The sequence below is a fragment of the Phaethon aethereus genome (assembly GCF_964289735.1).
Source record: "Phaethon aethereus genome assembly, chromosome: 2".
Lineage (NCBI taxonomy): Eukaryota > Metazoa > Chordata > Aves > Phaethontiformes > Phaethontidae > Phaethon > Phaethon aethereus.
The window spans coordinates 8,468,637-8,485,925 of record NC_138582.1 but is presented as its reverse complement, the minus strand read 5'-3'; the positions used below and the strand labels follow the sequence as shown (position 1 = coordinate 8,485,925).

At 39.0% G+C, this 17,289-nt stretch overlaps 1 protein-coding gene across 3 annotated transcripts in view; it reads right to left on the bottom strand.

Moving 5' to 3' along the window:
- Positions 1-8,504: 8,504 nt before the first annotated feature.
- The window catches only part of ZFAT (zinc finger and AT-hook domain containing), a gene marked incomplete at both ends in the record, with an annotated part of 80,573 nt that continues 71,788 nt past the window's right edge, over positions 8,505-17,289 (bottom strand). For all 3 annotated transcript variants that reach the window (XM_082015248.1, XM_082015249.1, XM_082015250.1), the window contains one exon: positions 8,505-8,744. In XM_082015248.1, coding sequence (XP_081871374.1) covers positions 8,505-8,744 — 240 coding nt within the window. The remainder of the gene's footprint in view (positions 8,745-17,289) is intronic.

The window sequence follows — 17,289 nt, the reverse complement described above, 5'->3', positions numbered from 1 at the left end:
GCTGAAGATATTCAGGGAGCTTGAGATGTAATGGTTCTGGTAAGGTTTTCATATTCAAAAAACATGTGGATGTGGCGCTTCCGGACATGGCTTAGGGGGCATGGTGGCGTTGGGTTAATGGTTGGACTTGATGATCTTGGAGGTCCTTTCCAACCTTAGTGATTCTGTGATTCTGTGATTCCCTCTACCTTCCTGTAGACTTTTCTGCAACTTCCTTATGTTTTGTATCTCACGAGGAAAGACCACGTAAGGATACCTGGCTTCTCTTGATTCTGCCCCAGATTTACAGCTACCCTCTACTCTAATTCTCCATTTACAGACATGGAAAAACTGTATTTTAAGAACTCATATCAATCCTGCCTACTTAGATCTTTGGGGGCAAGGCAAGTAAGATCTTTGGGGCAAGGATTTTTGGTGTGATTTTACAGCACCTACCACAAGATCAATGGGTGACTAAATTCTGCTCTAGTACAAACGAATGGTAAAATAAATAGGCCTATATTAACTCCAAAATATGACATAGTAATATATTTCTTTTTTATTAGTTCTTGTCAGATCTTGTGTTACACTTTGCTTTCTGCTGTAACAGTTTTTAAGGTGATGGTTAAACACACCTTCCCCCCCCCAAATCTAGTAAAATTTGCACAGAGTGCATGTTCCTTACTATAGAATATCAGGAATAGATTTCACTCTGACTCCCGGTTTTAAGTATGACTAAATGAATGCTAAGTTTACTCAAAAGTAATATCTTGCATCTTTACACAGAAGTCTGCCTGATTCCCCTGTTTTCCTCACCTCAGACAGGGCTCTGGAGAGGCTCTGTAGTTAAATGCACAACATGGAAAGCTGAAGTTCTGGTGCAGCTTCAGGAAAAGTAAAATAAAAATAGTATTGCACTAATCACTAAAAATCATAAAACAATCACTGTGGCAGTCCCTCTGTTATTTACTTTCAGCTAAAGTACCTACAAATTTAAATGTTCTGTCACATAGTTTTTTGTTGGGGTTTTTTCCATTTTGACCCAGGCAAAATAAAGCACTGAGACCAGCTAAAGTACACCATCTACAGCTTTGTCCATTTTTAAAAAGAATTTTTTTTTAAATCACGCCTAAAGAGAGAGTGATAGTGGGTCACATTTCTAATTCAGATGCTGTTATGTTAACAAAAGACTTTTTGCCAGCAAAAAATACTCTGTTCAGGCAAATGGGAAAAGAATTTACTCTGAATAAGAAACACAAATATAAAACTCTAAAATATCTTATCATGATATTCCCAAACTTAGCTATACCAGTGTAGAGAGTTTTCTCCAGTCACCATTGCCCCCTCATGCTTTCAGGCTCTTGTCTGGCTGGGGAACTTCAGCCACCGTGACATCTGCTGGAAAAGCAGCACTGCGAGTTGTAGGAAATCCAGGAGACTCCTGGAGTGCATGGAGGAGAACTTCCTGTGCCAGGTAATAGACAGCCCCACCAGAGGGGATGCCATACTGGACCTGATGGTCACCAATGCAAGTGAGCTAATTGGTCATGTCAAGATTGGAGGCAGCCTGGGCTGCAGTGGTGATGCACTGGTAGAGTTTGCAGCCCTGAGGGATAGAGGACAAGCAAAGAGTAAAGTCAGGACCCTGAATTTTAGGAAAACAAACTTCCATCTCTTCAGGGAGTCAGTCATTAGGACCCCCTGGGAAACTGCCCTCAGAGACAAGGATGCAGAACAGAGCTGGCAGATCCTTAAGGATGGTGACCCGCCTAGTGGATGAGGGAAAGGCTGTGGACGTTGTCTACCTGGAGTTTAGTAAAGCCTTTGACAGCGTCTCCCACAGCATTCTCCTGGAGAAACTGGCGGCTCGTGGCTTGGACAGGTTTACTCTTCGCTGGGTAAAGAACTGGCTGGATGGGTCGGGAGTGTGGGACCAATGTGTGCATGTAAGAGATTTTTTTTTTTAAACCAGAATGACTATTACTATTCTTTTCTTTAATCCAAAGAGCTTACAAATTCATTTAAGATTTATTAGGCACCTTAAACTAGAGCAGAGAGAGGAAAATAGGTAGCTGCACTAAAAGAAGCAAGCAACTCGTGAACTCTTCAGCTGAAGCCCCCTCCTGCGCATAGTGCTATCAGAGCAGGAATACGCTGCCTCGCTGGAATCACTTGGCGACCAGATGCTGCTGCAGCTGCAGTAGTCTCTTTCTAGCATTTTTATCTTGAACTTCAGCTCCACTGTAACCAAGGGCTGTCTGAACCCCTGGACAAATATCCATAGTAACTGGTATTTTACTATCGATATGGCAAGTCATTCCCATAAGCGTAAATGTGTTCCGTGCTCTAAAACATTTTGCTGGTTATTCTGAGAAAAGGTGATCCGGTTGGTCACTGGCAACCCTCTCTGAGAAAGAAAAAGTCATTCTGGGATGGTGAATTTTCACTGGGATCAGCAGTGATGCAGGATTCAGATCCCAGGGTTCAAGTCCAAGGAATTATGTTTACATAGAAGCATTTTTATCCATTAGTATTTAGCAAGAGAGAAACACGTGATGGTTTCCTTTCTCTGCCTCAACTATCTTGAAGATTGTCAGGGGGGAACACAATAGACTTGAACAGAATATTTTGCCAGGAACATACAACAAAGGCTCTGTAATTTGCACTGCCCTTTGAAATGTGTGGCACTGCTTTTGATCACTTAAAGCCCAATACAGGCAAGCTGAGAACAGGAACACATGAAAGATCACCTAACCAATTACCTGTACCTTGTGGAATTATAGCAGAGATTAACAGGATACTACATATTTATGTCATAATATCAAGTTTGATACTCTTAGGGTGTGCCAAAATACATCTCTGTGACCGAGTGAACATGAAAGTCTTCCAAGATGAAAAGTTGTCCTCATTTCAAGGAAGAAAAAAAGACAAATGGAGTAGTGCTACTAATTGATGGAAATGATGTCTGCTAATGATGGCAAAGCTGGAAATGCAAATTGAGAAGCTGTCAAGCCGTGTGCAGTACAACCCAGTAACCTCACTGTGATCAGGTTACAAAAGGGAAAAGAACATCTGCAGTTTATAATGTTATGAGCAAAGACTGTATTATTAGTATTACCTAAAGAAACCACATTTTTGCTAATGATGCAGTCTGCAAATGTGCTCATGTCTTTCCCTGTTTAAATTTTCAGACACAGCTCAAGCACATCTACAAAAAGCAGAAATCATAATCTAGTGTAAAAAAAACCACCAAAAAACCCACAAACTATAACAATCCATATACTATGATTTTGTGTACACCATGTTTCAGTCAGCTCTGCTATGTGCACTCTGATAAGTCATCATTATTTTCTGATCAAAATAATTAAAAAATAAAAATCAATAGTCTTTTCAATTCAATACTACTTGCACAGTCCTCAGCTGAACCTCACTGTTCTTACAGAAATGCAACTCCACATTTAAGCAAAACAAGAAAAGACAGGCTTGCAGTCTTTTAAGGTGTAAGACTGGTTGAAAATTTTCCTCCTTCCATAAAAAATTAGGTGTGACTTAGGAACAAAGTTCTCCCAAGGGGTCAGTCTCAAGTATTCAGTATGCTCCTATCCCCAGAGTTTGATTTTCAGAAAGGTCTTTTGCCCTGTGAGGTCCAAATTTTCCTTTTTGTGTACAGATGCTTGTTCCATTCCGTAAGATGAGGTCCTTCCAGAACCAGCGTTCCTAGTTCATTTCTATGGTCCTTTTTGAAGAAGTCAGCTTCAAGCATCATAATCTTACCTTCCGTTAAATAAGACTCTGCTGCCACTAAAATTATTTGCAGCATCCTCTTTCCATTTTTTAAAAAATCTTTGCACAGTTCTAAGACCTACCTCCCCCCGTGCTCAACACATTCCCAGAAACATTTGATGTGTTATTAGCCGTGCAGATCAGTTAGCCCATCAGTTACTCGATTCATGCATGCATAAGCTTTTAAAGAGCAATTATTTGCCAAGTGTTAGCCTAAAGCCAGGATACTCCTCAGGTGTCAGAGAAAGAGGAAAAAACAGAAGATCATACAGTGTAGTAAATGCTAATAAAAATTACTCGTGCGTGGGAAGAATGTATCATCTTCAGAAAAAGGAGCTACCTGACTAACTCAAAACGACAACTGCTTGTCTCCCCTGAATGGAAAAGGTCGCCTAACCTTCCCGGTTTCGTTAATTTTCTTCACAGTAGCCAGTATGAGGCTGTGTTTTGGATTTGTGACTAAACTAGTGTTTATAACACAGGGATGTTTTCATTATTGCTGAGCAGCGCTTACACAGAGTCAAGCTGGGAGGGGACACAGCCAGGACAGCTGACCCCAACTGACCAAAGGGATATCCCGTACCCTATGATGTCACGCTCAGCATATAAACCTGGGGGAAGAAGGAAGGGGGGGACATGCAGAGCGACGGCATTTGTCTTCCCAAGTAACCATTACACGTGATGCAGCCCTGCTTCCCTGGAGATGGCTGAACCCCTGCCTGCCCATGGGGAGTGGGGAACGAATGCCTTGTTCTCTTTGCTTGCGTGCACAGCTTTTGCTTTACCCGTTAAACTGTCTTTATCTCAACCCACGAGTTTTCTCACTTTCACCCTTCCGATTCTCTCCCCCATCCCACTTGGCGGGAGTGAGCGAATGGTTGTGTCATGCTTAGTTGCGTCGGGGGTTAAACCACGACACCCTCAGGAAAGATTAATTGGATAAAAGGAGTTGAATCTATAGTAAAAACAATCTGTGCTGTGTAGGTGATAATAGCAGCAGAGCTTGCCAAGCAGAAGATTAAATTCTTACCTTTTCAGTGGTTCCAAGTCCAGACAAAAGACATCTGGAACAGCCATGGTCTCTCAAAACAGACGCCTGGTATGAACAAACCTCTCTTTGTTTTCTTTATGCTTCTGAAAAAATGCAAATCTTTGGACATTCACTTTGTGAAGTACAACGGCTTACATTAAAGAGAAAGTAGTTACTGCCTTACAGCATTACAGATGTTGCATATTCTGGAAAGAGGAAAATGTATTAATTATGGAGGCAAGAAATCAATGTGCAGTACTCCACACAGCTGAAGGCCTTTCCCAACTTACACCTCGTATTTTCACAACCGTTGCATTTCCAAGCAGAGTTGGGAAAAAACCTGGAATTTAAGACCTGAATTGAAAAGTGTTTTTAAAATTAAAAAAAAAAAGGTTATAGAAAATGGTCCTGGTTTCAGCTGGGATGGAGTTAATTTTTCTTCCTGGTAGCTGGTAGAGTGCTGCGTTTTGGATTTAGGATGAGAATAGTGTTGATAACACACTGATGTTTTAGTTGTTGCTGAGCAGTGCTTACGCTCAGTCAAGGACTTCTCAGCTTCTCATACTGCCCTGCCAGCAAGGAGGCTGAGGGTGCACAAGAAGCTGGGAGGGGACACAGCCAGGACAGCTGACTCGGGCTGGCCAAAGGGCTGTTACACACCATATGACAACATGATAAACTAAAAACCAGGGGAGGTTGGCTGGGGGGCAGTGGCCGCTGCTCAGGGACCGGCTGGGCATCAGTTAGCAGGTGGTGGGCAACAATGCAGTTGTTTTGTATATCCTTCTATCATTATTATTATGTACCTTGCCTTTTCTGTCCCATTAAACCGCCTTTATCTCAGCCCAAGTGTTTTACCTTTTTTCTGATTCTCTCCCCGATCCCACTGCAGGGGGCATGAGCGGGGTGTGGTGTTTAGCTGCCTGCTGGGTTAAACCACAACGAAAATTCACATAAATGTTTATGGTTTAATATAAGAAAATGTGATGCAACTTGTATATAATCACACTTTAATTGCTCCATTGTAAAATTCAGAAAATTTAGTAAAATGAACTGGACTTTCCTCCTTCAAATCAGGGGGAAAGTACAGCACTTCTACTGTTTAAAAAAAAATGCAAGTCAAGCCTTAAATTACAGTAGTTATGCATAACCATGATATACTGTAATTAAAATACACAAAAAACCAAAACCCTTCCTCCAAATACAGACATACCTCTCACAGACTCAGTATGTCTATCTGGAAAGAATTCACTTAAGAATTCTTGAGCGATGCACAGCAAAACACTTTTCTGTTCCCCCCCCCAGTCAGATAACACAATACATTGCTGAATGGATTCAGAAAGGTTTTACATTAAGAACAGGTTTTACATTAAGAACATCATAGCTGTTACCACATATGACCACGATGCGCTTCCAAATGTGGTTTTAACGGCAAGTGGGCTGTGAATATTTCAGTATATTCTAAGAAAACCTTTTGAGACTGTTACCTTCTCTTTTAGATAATAGAAAGAGGAAACACAGTTACCACCAAAGTAAAATGATCTTCATTCCACAATGGCCAATCATATGAAATTTAACAAGAGCAAGTGCCGGATTCTCCACCTGGGATAGGGTAATCCTGGTTATACGTACAAATTGAGGGATGAAAGGCTGGAGAGCAGCTCTGTGGAAAGAGATCTGGGGGTTTGGGTTGGTGGCAAGTTGGGCACGAGTGAACAGTGTGCCCTGGCAGCCAAAAGGGCCAACTGTGTCCTGGGGTGCATCAAGCACAACATAGTGAGCCGGTCAATGGAGGGGATTGCCCCACTCTACACTGCACTGGTGCAGTCCCACCTTGAGTACTGTGTGCAGTTTTTGGTGCCTCAATATAAGAAGGTCATCAGGCTGCTAGAGTGTGTCCAGAAGAGGGCAACCAAGATGGTGAAAGGTCTTGAGGGAAAGGCTTACAAGGAGTGGCTGAGGTCACTTGTTCAGCTTGGAGAAGAGAAGGCTGAGGGGAGACCTCATTGCAATCTGCAACCTCCTCAAGGGGGGCAGTGGAGGGGGAGGTGCTGATCTCCTCTCTCTGGTGAGCAGAGACAGGACATAAGGAAATGGGATGAAGCTGCATCAGGGAAGTTCAGGTTAGACATTAGGAAAAGGTTCTTCACTGAGAGGGTGGCTGGTCACTGGAACAGGCTCCCCAGGGAACTGGTCATGGCACCAAGCCTGTCAGAGTTCAAGGAGCATCCGGATGATGCTCTTGGTCATATGGTTTAGGTTTAGGTAGTTCTGCAAGGAGGAGGGAGTTGGACTCGATGGGTCCCTTCCAACTTGAGATATTCTATGATACTAATTTTAAAGTATTTGTTCAGTTCCTTTCCATTAACACATTCAAATTCCCTATCACCACAGTTGAGGGAGAAGCTATCACTAAACGTTTGCACTCTGATTTTGTATAGAATTACTAGAACCCAGCAGACTTAGAAGAGGTAGACAACCAACTCGCTACATTACATTAACTTAGTCAAAAGGTTTTTTCCACTTTTCTACACAGAATGCCCATAAGTAAGTTCAATCACATAAAAAGGTCTACCTAGACTTTATTATGCTATTTGCTCGGTTAGAGACTACTAACTGGAAGAATAATTGTCAGTCAATGCAAAATAGCGTTTTTTACTTAGCTGTGAAAGGGAAGCCAACACTTAAGAAATTAGAGCATTAGAAGAAAACATGACAATTTTGTTATTAATTAATAACTTTTATAGCTCAATTTTAAAAATAGTAAATCAGAAACAATTCAAGATTCATGAAGAAAAATCTGGAACTATATACATGCATAATTAAGAATATCTAGATTCTTGTCAATATTTAAGTTTTTTGTACAAGTTCTTTCACACAATCATATTTACAAGCATGTCTGTTTAAAACATATGAACATAGAACTTTTATAGCATTTACAAATAATTTGAATATATTTTTGTTTCTTAAAAACAAAGCATATTTTGTTGATTTGACAGATTTGGTTTCATCATATGGTAGTGGACAGGCATTTATCCAGTGTGATGGAAGGAGTTACCATTATTCAGTTATCTAAATAATAGTCATCCTACTGGTACCCAGAATTATCATACATGGCTTTAAATACTTTCCAAACTCAAAGGATCATCTCACAAGTACAAACTACAGTCCATTTGTGGCATGTTTCTAATTCAAGTCTTGAGCCTTTCTTTGGGTTAGATCCACAACTCTGCAAACACATTCTAAGCACGTACTCAGAAATATGAAGCTCTTCTAGTTTAAAGGAAAACCTCAACCCTGCTTCCAGTGAAGACAAGCACATGTTAAATATGTATAAAATGGGATGTATGAACTTTTCTAGAAATTCTAGCTACCATTATAGATGTTTTATTATTGTGAGAACATGGCTTTGATCAGGCAATATTTTGGGGGATTTACAGGAATCAAGTGAGAGATCTTCTTAGAAGGGAAGAATACTTTTTCCTCAAAATATAAACAATTTTTACAAAAAGAAAGTCTGAGGAGTTTTTGTATATAATATATCTAAGTAACTGATACATTCCAGACAGCCAGGTCACTATCTAATAACATGGTCTCGCTTCACAAATTAATTGAAAATTTGTCAGCTTGCTTGCCTTCGGCTGCATTAGGAAAAAGAAAGGTCAACTTTTGGCTTTGGCAAATCAAGTAGCCATTTCCTTTGAACACTTCTCTACAGATCCTGCACCGATTGTTCCACACTTTGTTCTTCTACAGGCTGCATAGCTTCCTGAACATAAACTATGAATTCTGAAGCCTCTCCACCCTGTGTATAGACAGTCACTGTCTCAATTCCCTCCACTTCATCTGATGAGACTACCAGGTGATGCTGTTCAGAAAGCTCCACTGAAGCCTGCTGCAGTGTCTCTTGAATCATCAAAGTGTGATTGGCTGATTGCTCCTCTTCTTTTACCTGAGGAGACATTGAAGAGATTACAGAAATTTCACCTTTCCAATAAGCACCTGGTATTGTGATGATTAATGGAAATACAGCATAGAAATTAGAAATCAGATAGTTTTGAATGAAAATGGCAGTTTCACTACAAAATTTGTAGTGAGCGCTGTTGATTAAGAACTGTATTTCTAGACAGAATACTGAAAGCAGTAACACAGCATCTCAGTTCTGTGCAGAGAGAGCTGCAAAGTTCCATGAACATAGGTCTTTGGAGACAACTTTAATATCTCAGCAGTCATTAAATCAAAACTGCTCTTATTTAAATAAGTAAGAAGTCAAACAATTCCTCCAGTAGCACTGAGATGAGAATCCACTGAAAACCACATAAAAAAGCATCTCCTGTATCCATTTCTTTCTTCTTTTTCGTGTCCTTTTTTTTCCTAGCCAACAGATTGCTCATAGAAGTAAAAAATTCATTGTAAATCTTAATGGACTTTTATTAGAAATCTGTGAAATGTAGGTATTACGGACATTGATCCCTAAGACCTACTGTTTGTGAGGCAGCAATTTTTACATTACTGAAAAGATAGTGAGAGGAACAATTGAAAATAACAGAATTTTTACTGAACATTTTGCTTCTTGTAAAAAAAAAAACAACACACCCAAACCCACCTCTGTTTGGTATCAAATTTCAAAGAGTTCAAACTGCTGTCTGTGAATTATTAAAATACTGTACTTACTAGAATTCAGGAACAAATCTTAATTCTTTACCAGATCCATACAAAATTCCTATGCACAGTACTCCAGGCCAGAAAACTTTAAGTCACGTGGAGCAAATGCATTCTCTCCAACATTAGTGATAAAATAATGTACTTTTGAGGAGAGAATGGAATAGCAATTTTTTGGTATGCAAGATATATGCAAAGGCATTTGTTAGATGTTTTCAGTACAAGACCACTTCCTGTGCTCATTGAAGAGAGCTGTTTCATTTGCTGGATCATAAATGTCAACGCACCTGCAACTGCAACATGCAGTTAATCAAATCCGCTCTTCCTTCTCTTTCTAGAAAATGGGTTGTTTTTGTTAAGGCCTATTTCTCTTCTTTCATTTAGGCTTAGCAAATGTTTTATGAAGTGAGCTCCCCGAGATAAATCATGTTTATTCCTCACTGTAAGAAAGTAGCTGACAATTTTTAGGAGGTCATATTCTCTACAACAAATACTTTTTTGTATCATCAAGAGCACCTATAAATTGTCCACTTACACAAACAACAGGGAAAGAAGACAGAATTGCTGGCTCACCTGCATCTCCATGATGGAAAACAAAACACTGTGGTATCTCCAATAACCATATGAAGTGTAATAAGAAGAGAACAAAGGATTGATAGATATCAATTTACTGGACCTCAGTGTACCCTTGTATCTCAGAGCAGTGTACGGTGTGCTCTTGGCAGCAACAAAGTCGTAAGCGATTTTGTAAAGAACAGGTCAAACGTGGTAGATTTCACAGTGTGGAATCAAAATTATGCAAGTTAGAAAAGGGCTATTTTTTTAAATTAGAAGCTGATTCAAAAGTTCTTTTCCAATTCTCATTTATACCACATTGTTTTGTGAACAGTAGTATTAGAGCAATCAAATTCAAGAAAATATAATTAAGATCACTATTGTTTCTTAAGAGGGGAGTGGGAACAGAAGGGAAGAACTACAGTGAAGCTTCCAAGCATGTGTTTGAATCCTTAGAGACCAGAAAGAAGAAAAAGTTCTTAATGTTTGTTTTCCTGATGCTCTTTTCTAATTTAACTTTTTTTCCCTAAGCAACCATTCCCATTGTTGTACACTGACTTTTCTTTTAACTTTTTTATTCCGTGTTTAAAATATCTGTCAGATGAAGAAGATTTCAGAGATGCACACACCCCTTAGGACTTCACACCACTTTGGACTTTCACTCAATTCATCAGGCTGTACAAAGCCTTTTCTTGAACAATAACAAGTATGTTCAGGTGTTAAATTATTCACAGGTCCCAGCACCAGTATGCCCGTGACACATTGATGAAATGTATGCGGATTTTATCTGGTGAAAGATTTAACTTCTAAAGAGAATTCTGCCATTGGTCTTGACCTTCATGCAATGGCACAATCGTACCTACTGATGGTGACTCTGGCTTTGTTGCACACTAGATATAAAGAAGAAATTTTTCACAGTGAGGGTGGTGAAACCCTGGCACAGGTTGCCCAGAGAGGTGGTAGATGCCCCATCCCTGGCAACATTCCAGGGCAGGTTGGACAGGGCTCTGAGCAACCTGATCTGGTTTGAAGATGTCCCTGCTCATTGCCAGGGGGTTGGACTAGATGACCGTAAAAGGTCCCTTCTGACCCAAAGATTCTATGATTCAGATTATAAGGATAAAACTACAGGAATGGGTTGAAGTCCTTTCCACCTTCTGTTTCTTTTACCAAGCATATCTGAACATTTTAATTGAGAGTTACTTTAAATAGCTCCTGCTGAAGTGCAAGCTCAACAAGCTCCTACAGAGGTGGGTGATGCTGGATGCTTGTCTTGACACAAAAAAAGTTGTAAACACCCTCAGTAACTGATGTTGTCACAAAACATGTGTATCCCCAAAGTTACCTTTTACTAGTGGAAGCTTGAGACTCTCTTTAAAAAGCAAGGAGATAAATCATGAAAAGAAATAAAGCATGGTTAACTTTCTTCTCCTGTTCTTCCCCATGCACCTCTTTTAATGTTTTTTTAAAAGAAATCCTCAGTCCTGCTGAAAGCAACAGGAATTTTGTCAATTCAGACACAGGACTCCCTTTTTGTAACTGCGTCCTCCTCTTTCCTGAGGCTACCTGCTCCAGTGGCAGCTCCTGTGCAAAATGGAAGGATCCACACAAGATCTACTAACGAAGAACATAATAGGTAGGCTGCAATTAAAAAACGTTGGATAATTAAAATCTTGCAGCTTCTTATGAATCAGCTCACAATTACTGTCCTTGATGCTAGAGATCTTCAAAAATATACATAAATAGGGCTGTCTAAAATTTGTCCTTTTAATTATGTAATACACAGTGACTTCTCCTGTGTTTAATACGCTATCCATTATCCTGACAACATGCCTTAGGCCAGAAAAATTACACAACAGTTCCTAAGAGCTGCAAGAATGCACACCACGGTCTAAGAAGGGTCTAGTACAGTCTTGCTTTAGTAACTGTAAATCAAAACTCATAAATAATTTTAAATATATAGTTTTGTGAGTGTACATAAATAATGAAGAAAAGAAAATAAATAAAGCACAGCTGGCATGAAAATTAAATGAAACCAGAATCTCATTCAATTCAATAGCAGCAATCCAATACTCACTCAGTTTTATATGCTTTTGAAATGAAAATGGCCAATAACGAAAGTTAATTTGACCTCCCTACCTAACTTTATCAATGTGGTTTTATTACCCTTGTCATGGCAAGGTAAGGAAGACTAATGCCCTTATTTCTGATGTTTCTAGCTCCAGTATCTTTTTCGGACAGCTATCTGTACTCCTATTAGTTTGAGAAATCACCACATTATTTTGGATATTTACATTTCAAATCAGTTCAATGTTTACATGCTTCTGCTTGGTCCCTATTAGATTGTTCCACAGGGAATTATCTCAAAACGTTAATTTACATCCCTCAAATTGGTGAAACAGTGGGACAGCTGCCATCAGAATGAATGAAGTCACTACGCTCAATTCTTTTTATTGGCATCTGAAATATTTTGAAGAGTAGCATTCAAGACCTCTTTTCTGTTTGAGAGCCAGCTGAAAAGCATCTGGCTGCTTATCCTTCACTAAAGAATGACAGCAAGAAGCTGAAACCACACACAGCTGGCACGTTAAATCAATTCAGTACCTGCATAAATATTCTTTACTAGCTAAATGTGTCTCTCACAAAAGCCAATGGGACTGTTGCCGCCACATCTTCAGAAAAAGCTCAACATTTCTAAATTATAAAAGTTCTTAATTTAAATATCCAAGGATGATCCAAATACATGAAAGTGACATAAAAAAACGGGTATCTCTTAGAGGAGTCGCTTCCTCTCAAACCAAGCAAGTCTTTTTTAATTTGAGAGTAATTAATTCAAGCTATTAAGGAAAATATACTCCTTCCCTTCCCTGAAAAGGAATAAAAAGAAAACATTTGCAGTAAGAATATTTCTGAATGTGAGAAAAAGAAAAAAAAAAAAATCAGCAGCCAATTACTGCTCTTTACTGTTAATATTAGTGTAATGCTTTCGACCAGGAGCTGGATTGTGTCAGGTATGCTACATGCAAAAAGGCCTTATGATTTCAATATAAAACAAGTGGCAATAAGCAGACACAGAAAAAGGGAGGTGGGGGAGTACAACATGAATGACACAGTGGTAGTTTTGCATGACAAGCATTAGTATCAATATACCAATAGCCTAACCACAGATAATTACTGTCATCATATTCTTGAAGAGTAATTGAGAGAAGACAAGGAGGGACTAATTGCTTTTCATTAAAAATCCACATCACTAAGCACAATATGGAAGAAGGCATTAAGAAACTTGTTTGAAAAAAGTAATGAGAAAATAAATCTTCATGGACTGAGCAAAGGTAGGAGTCAAAATCTTTACAGCTAATGAGAATGGGAGTCAGAAAGGAGTAAAAAGCCTTGGAGCTGAAAACAAGGTTTTGTCTGATGTGGCAAAAAAGGAAGATCAAGTGAACAGAATAAGAGAGGGTGATGTCAAGGGGGGCAGAGAAAAGTAATCTTTGAATTTTTGAATGAAGAATACAAAAGGGGCAAAACATAACCTGTGAATGTCAGAAAAAAAGACTATCGGAGTTAACTGTAGCATAAAATAATGATGGCTTGGTCAACCGTTTTAGCTAAGTGGTTGAAATAAGAGACTATATGAAAGTTGTCATGCAGAACAAGTCAGCACCATTTAGCTAATGACCAGCATGCAAGGCCCAAGAATCCTACCTGAAGAGGACATCAGCTTTCTGGCTTGAATAACAGGGAAGACTTGCATCCCATAGGGTTGAAAAATAAAGTGGACTACTGATGAACAGCTGTGCAGAAAGACTGATATATCTTAGTGATTAATAATAACGATTAGTGATTAATACAATCTTCTTGGCCATCTTCAGAGTGAGCTTGAAGTGATGGCTCTAGAGCAACAGGAAAACTTTAGAGGATAGATGCAGTCTTTACTGGGGACAGGAGAAGATTGTCTGGAGTGGCAATGTAATTTTGCAGACAAAGATCATGCAAACCAAATGTCTGTGTATTACTTGGCATGTGAAGTCCTGGATCTCTGACTAAAGCTTTTACATGCTAATGTGCTACAAGTAAGGTGGCATAAAAATGTCATTTTGCAGTGCTTACCCAGACACATTGTTCAGAAGAATTAGAAATTAAGGAAAAGAATGGGGAGTTGACGTGGTGAACAAGTTAAAAACAAGTTGTTTTTTTGGGGGGTTGGTTTTGTTTTATTAGAGAAAACAAAGACTCTTGCTCTGGTCTCTAGCAGTTTTCTGTATACGAGGTAGGCAGGATTTGCTCTGAAGGAAGAAGGATCTCAGCGGCTTGTTCATACAGGAAAAATAATACCCGGGACAAGATTTAAAGCTTTATACAACCACCTGCTGATGAGTTTCTCACATAAGGACAATAATATCTGGTTCAGTATGACACAGAAAACATATTACATGCCTAAACATGGCAAATTTGTGGCACATTTGTCTAACAATATCTAAATGAAAAAAGTATGAAAACCAGATAACAAGCAACCAAATTTAACTGGTTACTATAGTATACTAATTTAAAACTTCGTTTGAGACTAGGAATCCAGAAATGTACTGCTCTGGTTCAGTAATTTGAGGCAAAAAGAAAAAAATCAAATTTGGACAAAGAACCATATATAGTTTCTACTTGTTATTTCAAAGAGATGTGGTACAAGTAATGCAGTGCATTTACAAAAAAAAAAAAAAAAACACACCACCACCAGAATTAAAACAGAAAGTATATTGCTACCATTACATATTCCTGCTAACAAGCATTGGAAATGGAAGAGCAACAAGATGAAAAAATACTAGAGCTGATGGACACAGACCAAGAAGGGGCAACTCTTTTGATGTTCTGGTCAATGCAGTGAGGGATTCAGGAAATAAGCATTTGAGGATGTTCATATTGTGAAACCAAGAAAATGCACTTTGAACCTTGTCTCACTAGAGAACAACTTACAGACACTACACACAGAGAGAGTCTCCTCTGCAGGAAATACGATAACAGGAGTGCTCATTTCTGAGGGAAATGCTTCTTCACAGGGAACTCTACTTAAATCAAAAACTTGGAACAAACTACTTCTTCAGGACCAATTAATATCTTTATTTGATGTATATACTAACTGAAATAAATAACTATACATCAAGGTAGTTTGTAGTTGAACCCTCTCTCTTTTCTAGTTTACATACAGATATATTCTGTGAAAAACAAGTTTTTGAACATAGACCTGCAGACACTGCAAATCAAGGGTGGTTGTGATACTGGTATAACTGCTCATCCTCCAATCCTGCCTTTGTATTTAGCGTGTGAGCTAGGAAAATAGTCCACCTGAACAGAACAGCCTCTGCTAGCAAAACAAATGAAAACCTTAATGAACCAATCTCTACCCTAAGGCATGAGGCTAAAAGTATATCTGTAACAGGACATAGAGAATCAAATCCGCAAAATGTAAAGCGACTTGTTTTGCATTTCCAGTCCCTCCATCTTGCTATGAACTGTTCCCATAAAGCTGCTTTCTCCTCAATTTCTCATCCACGTTTACCATCCATTACGAATGATATTTCTTGTCTTTTGTAAGCATTTATTAGTCTCTTCCCTAGTTATTCTTCAAACTTGTCACTCTCTGCTTTCACCTTTTCCCCACCTTCTTACTTTTTTTTGTCTTTAAGCAGTGCAGAACAGCTCAAATACCATGCCATAAAGACATATCTGTCTCAGAAGAAGATCCAGACTGGATCACTAGTAACTGGAAAGGACTCAAAACTGTCAAGGACACTCTTCTCCTGCCATGCTGTGATCAAAGCTTCAGTGGGGATTTTTGCCAGTCTCAGGCCATACTGGTAAAACTTCACACTATGAACTTGTTTTCCTCTTGGGCATTTGGTGTGTATTACATTGCTTAGCAGCTGTGTTGTTTTCACAGCTGTCGCGCAACAGGATCTCTCCCAAATCAGATACCAGTAAAAGTTTAATCTTGATAACAAGTTAGTATACTGAGTGTCAGGCAAGAATGAGCTAAAGTCATTTTGGGCTCTAGACACAACCTTTGAAAGGCCTCAAACACATGACACTATGAGAGCCAACAACAATTCCTATTTCCCAATCACAATCCAAGCTAAATCGGACTACTTTGCATTTTTTTTGGTTTAAAATCATAAGCTGAATCCCAATTGAGGCTGGGATTGGTTACTGTTATATTGTCAAAGGGTTTTCTTTTATAAAATCATTCCTATGAACAAAAACCATAAAATTTCCACAGTTAAAATAATAGACACTTTTGTTCTTCTCAACACCCTGTTCAGGAGCTGGGGGCTTTGAATGGAGAATTTGATCTTAATTTGACGTCCATTATAATGTGTACTTATGATTTAATATACATGCAATAAGACTACATACAACCCAGAGCAATAATTTAATAGAAGAACACCTCAAACACGGTATCCTTTCTGTCTTGTACCCTTTTCTATCCTCTGCTGACTTAGCAAAAAACAATTTAAAAAAATATACCAGTCAGATCTAGCTAATACACTGGACATCTTGTAGATCTTTCATCCTTGCTGAAAAGGACTTATGGATGAAGACAAAGGTTATTTCTGCAGTCAAAAGTCTTGCATTAACCTGAACCACGACAGGTACCGTACACCGAAGGTACCTGAGCACACAGGCATGGGGAAGTGCTAAAGGGTGAAGGCACTACTGATACATCTGGATTCACACAGAATTTTAAGGATCAAGCGTAAATGGCACTTTTATGGGTGAAAAGTGAGGAAGATGACAGCTGTGGGTGAAGGTCCCAGGGAGGAAATGGGAGACAAAGATAGCAACAATACAGTGTAACATTTACATACTTTTTAAATGTTCTAATAATTTAGGATTTAGAAAAAAGTTCTTGGTGCAAATATAGAAATATGAAGGCAACTTGCAAGGGCTAGCTAAAAATGAGATATGAAGGTAAGAAGTAATGAAAAAACTGGACAATGTATGTCCTTAGAGAAAAAGAAAAAAAACACCACAACCGCATAAAAAACAGAGCAGCTACAAGAAATGTTGTTAAGAAAAAAAAATGGAACCAAGCTGCTAAGCAAGGACTTGGTGAGGCCATTAAAGAACAAGAGTGGAAATTCAGTGACAGATGATGCTGATATATTGCTGACACCCTGAATGAATTTTTTGTCTCACAATCCACAAGAGAAGCTGAAGGTCAGAGAAGAAAGTGTGGAATAATTTTTCCATCAGGAAAGTGAAATATGAGCATGTCTTAAGATCACTTC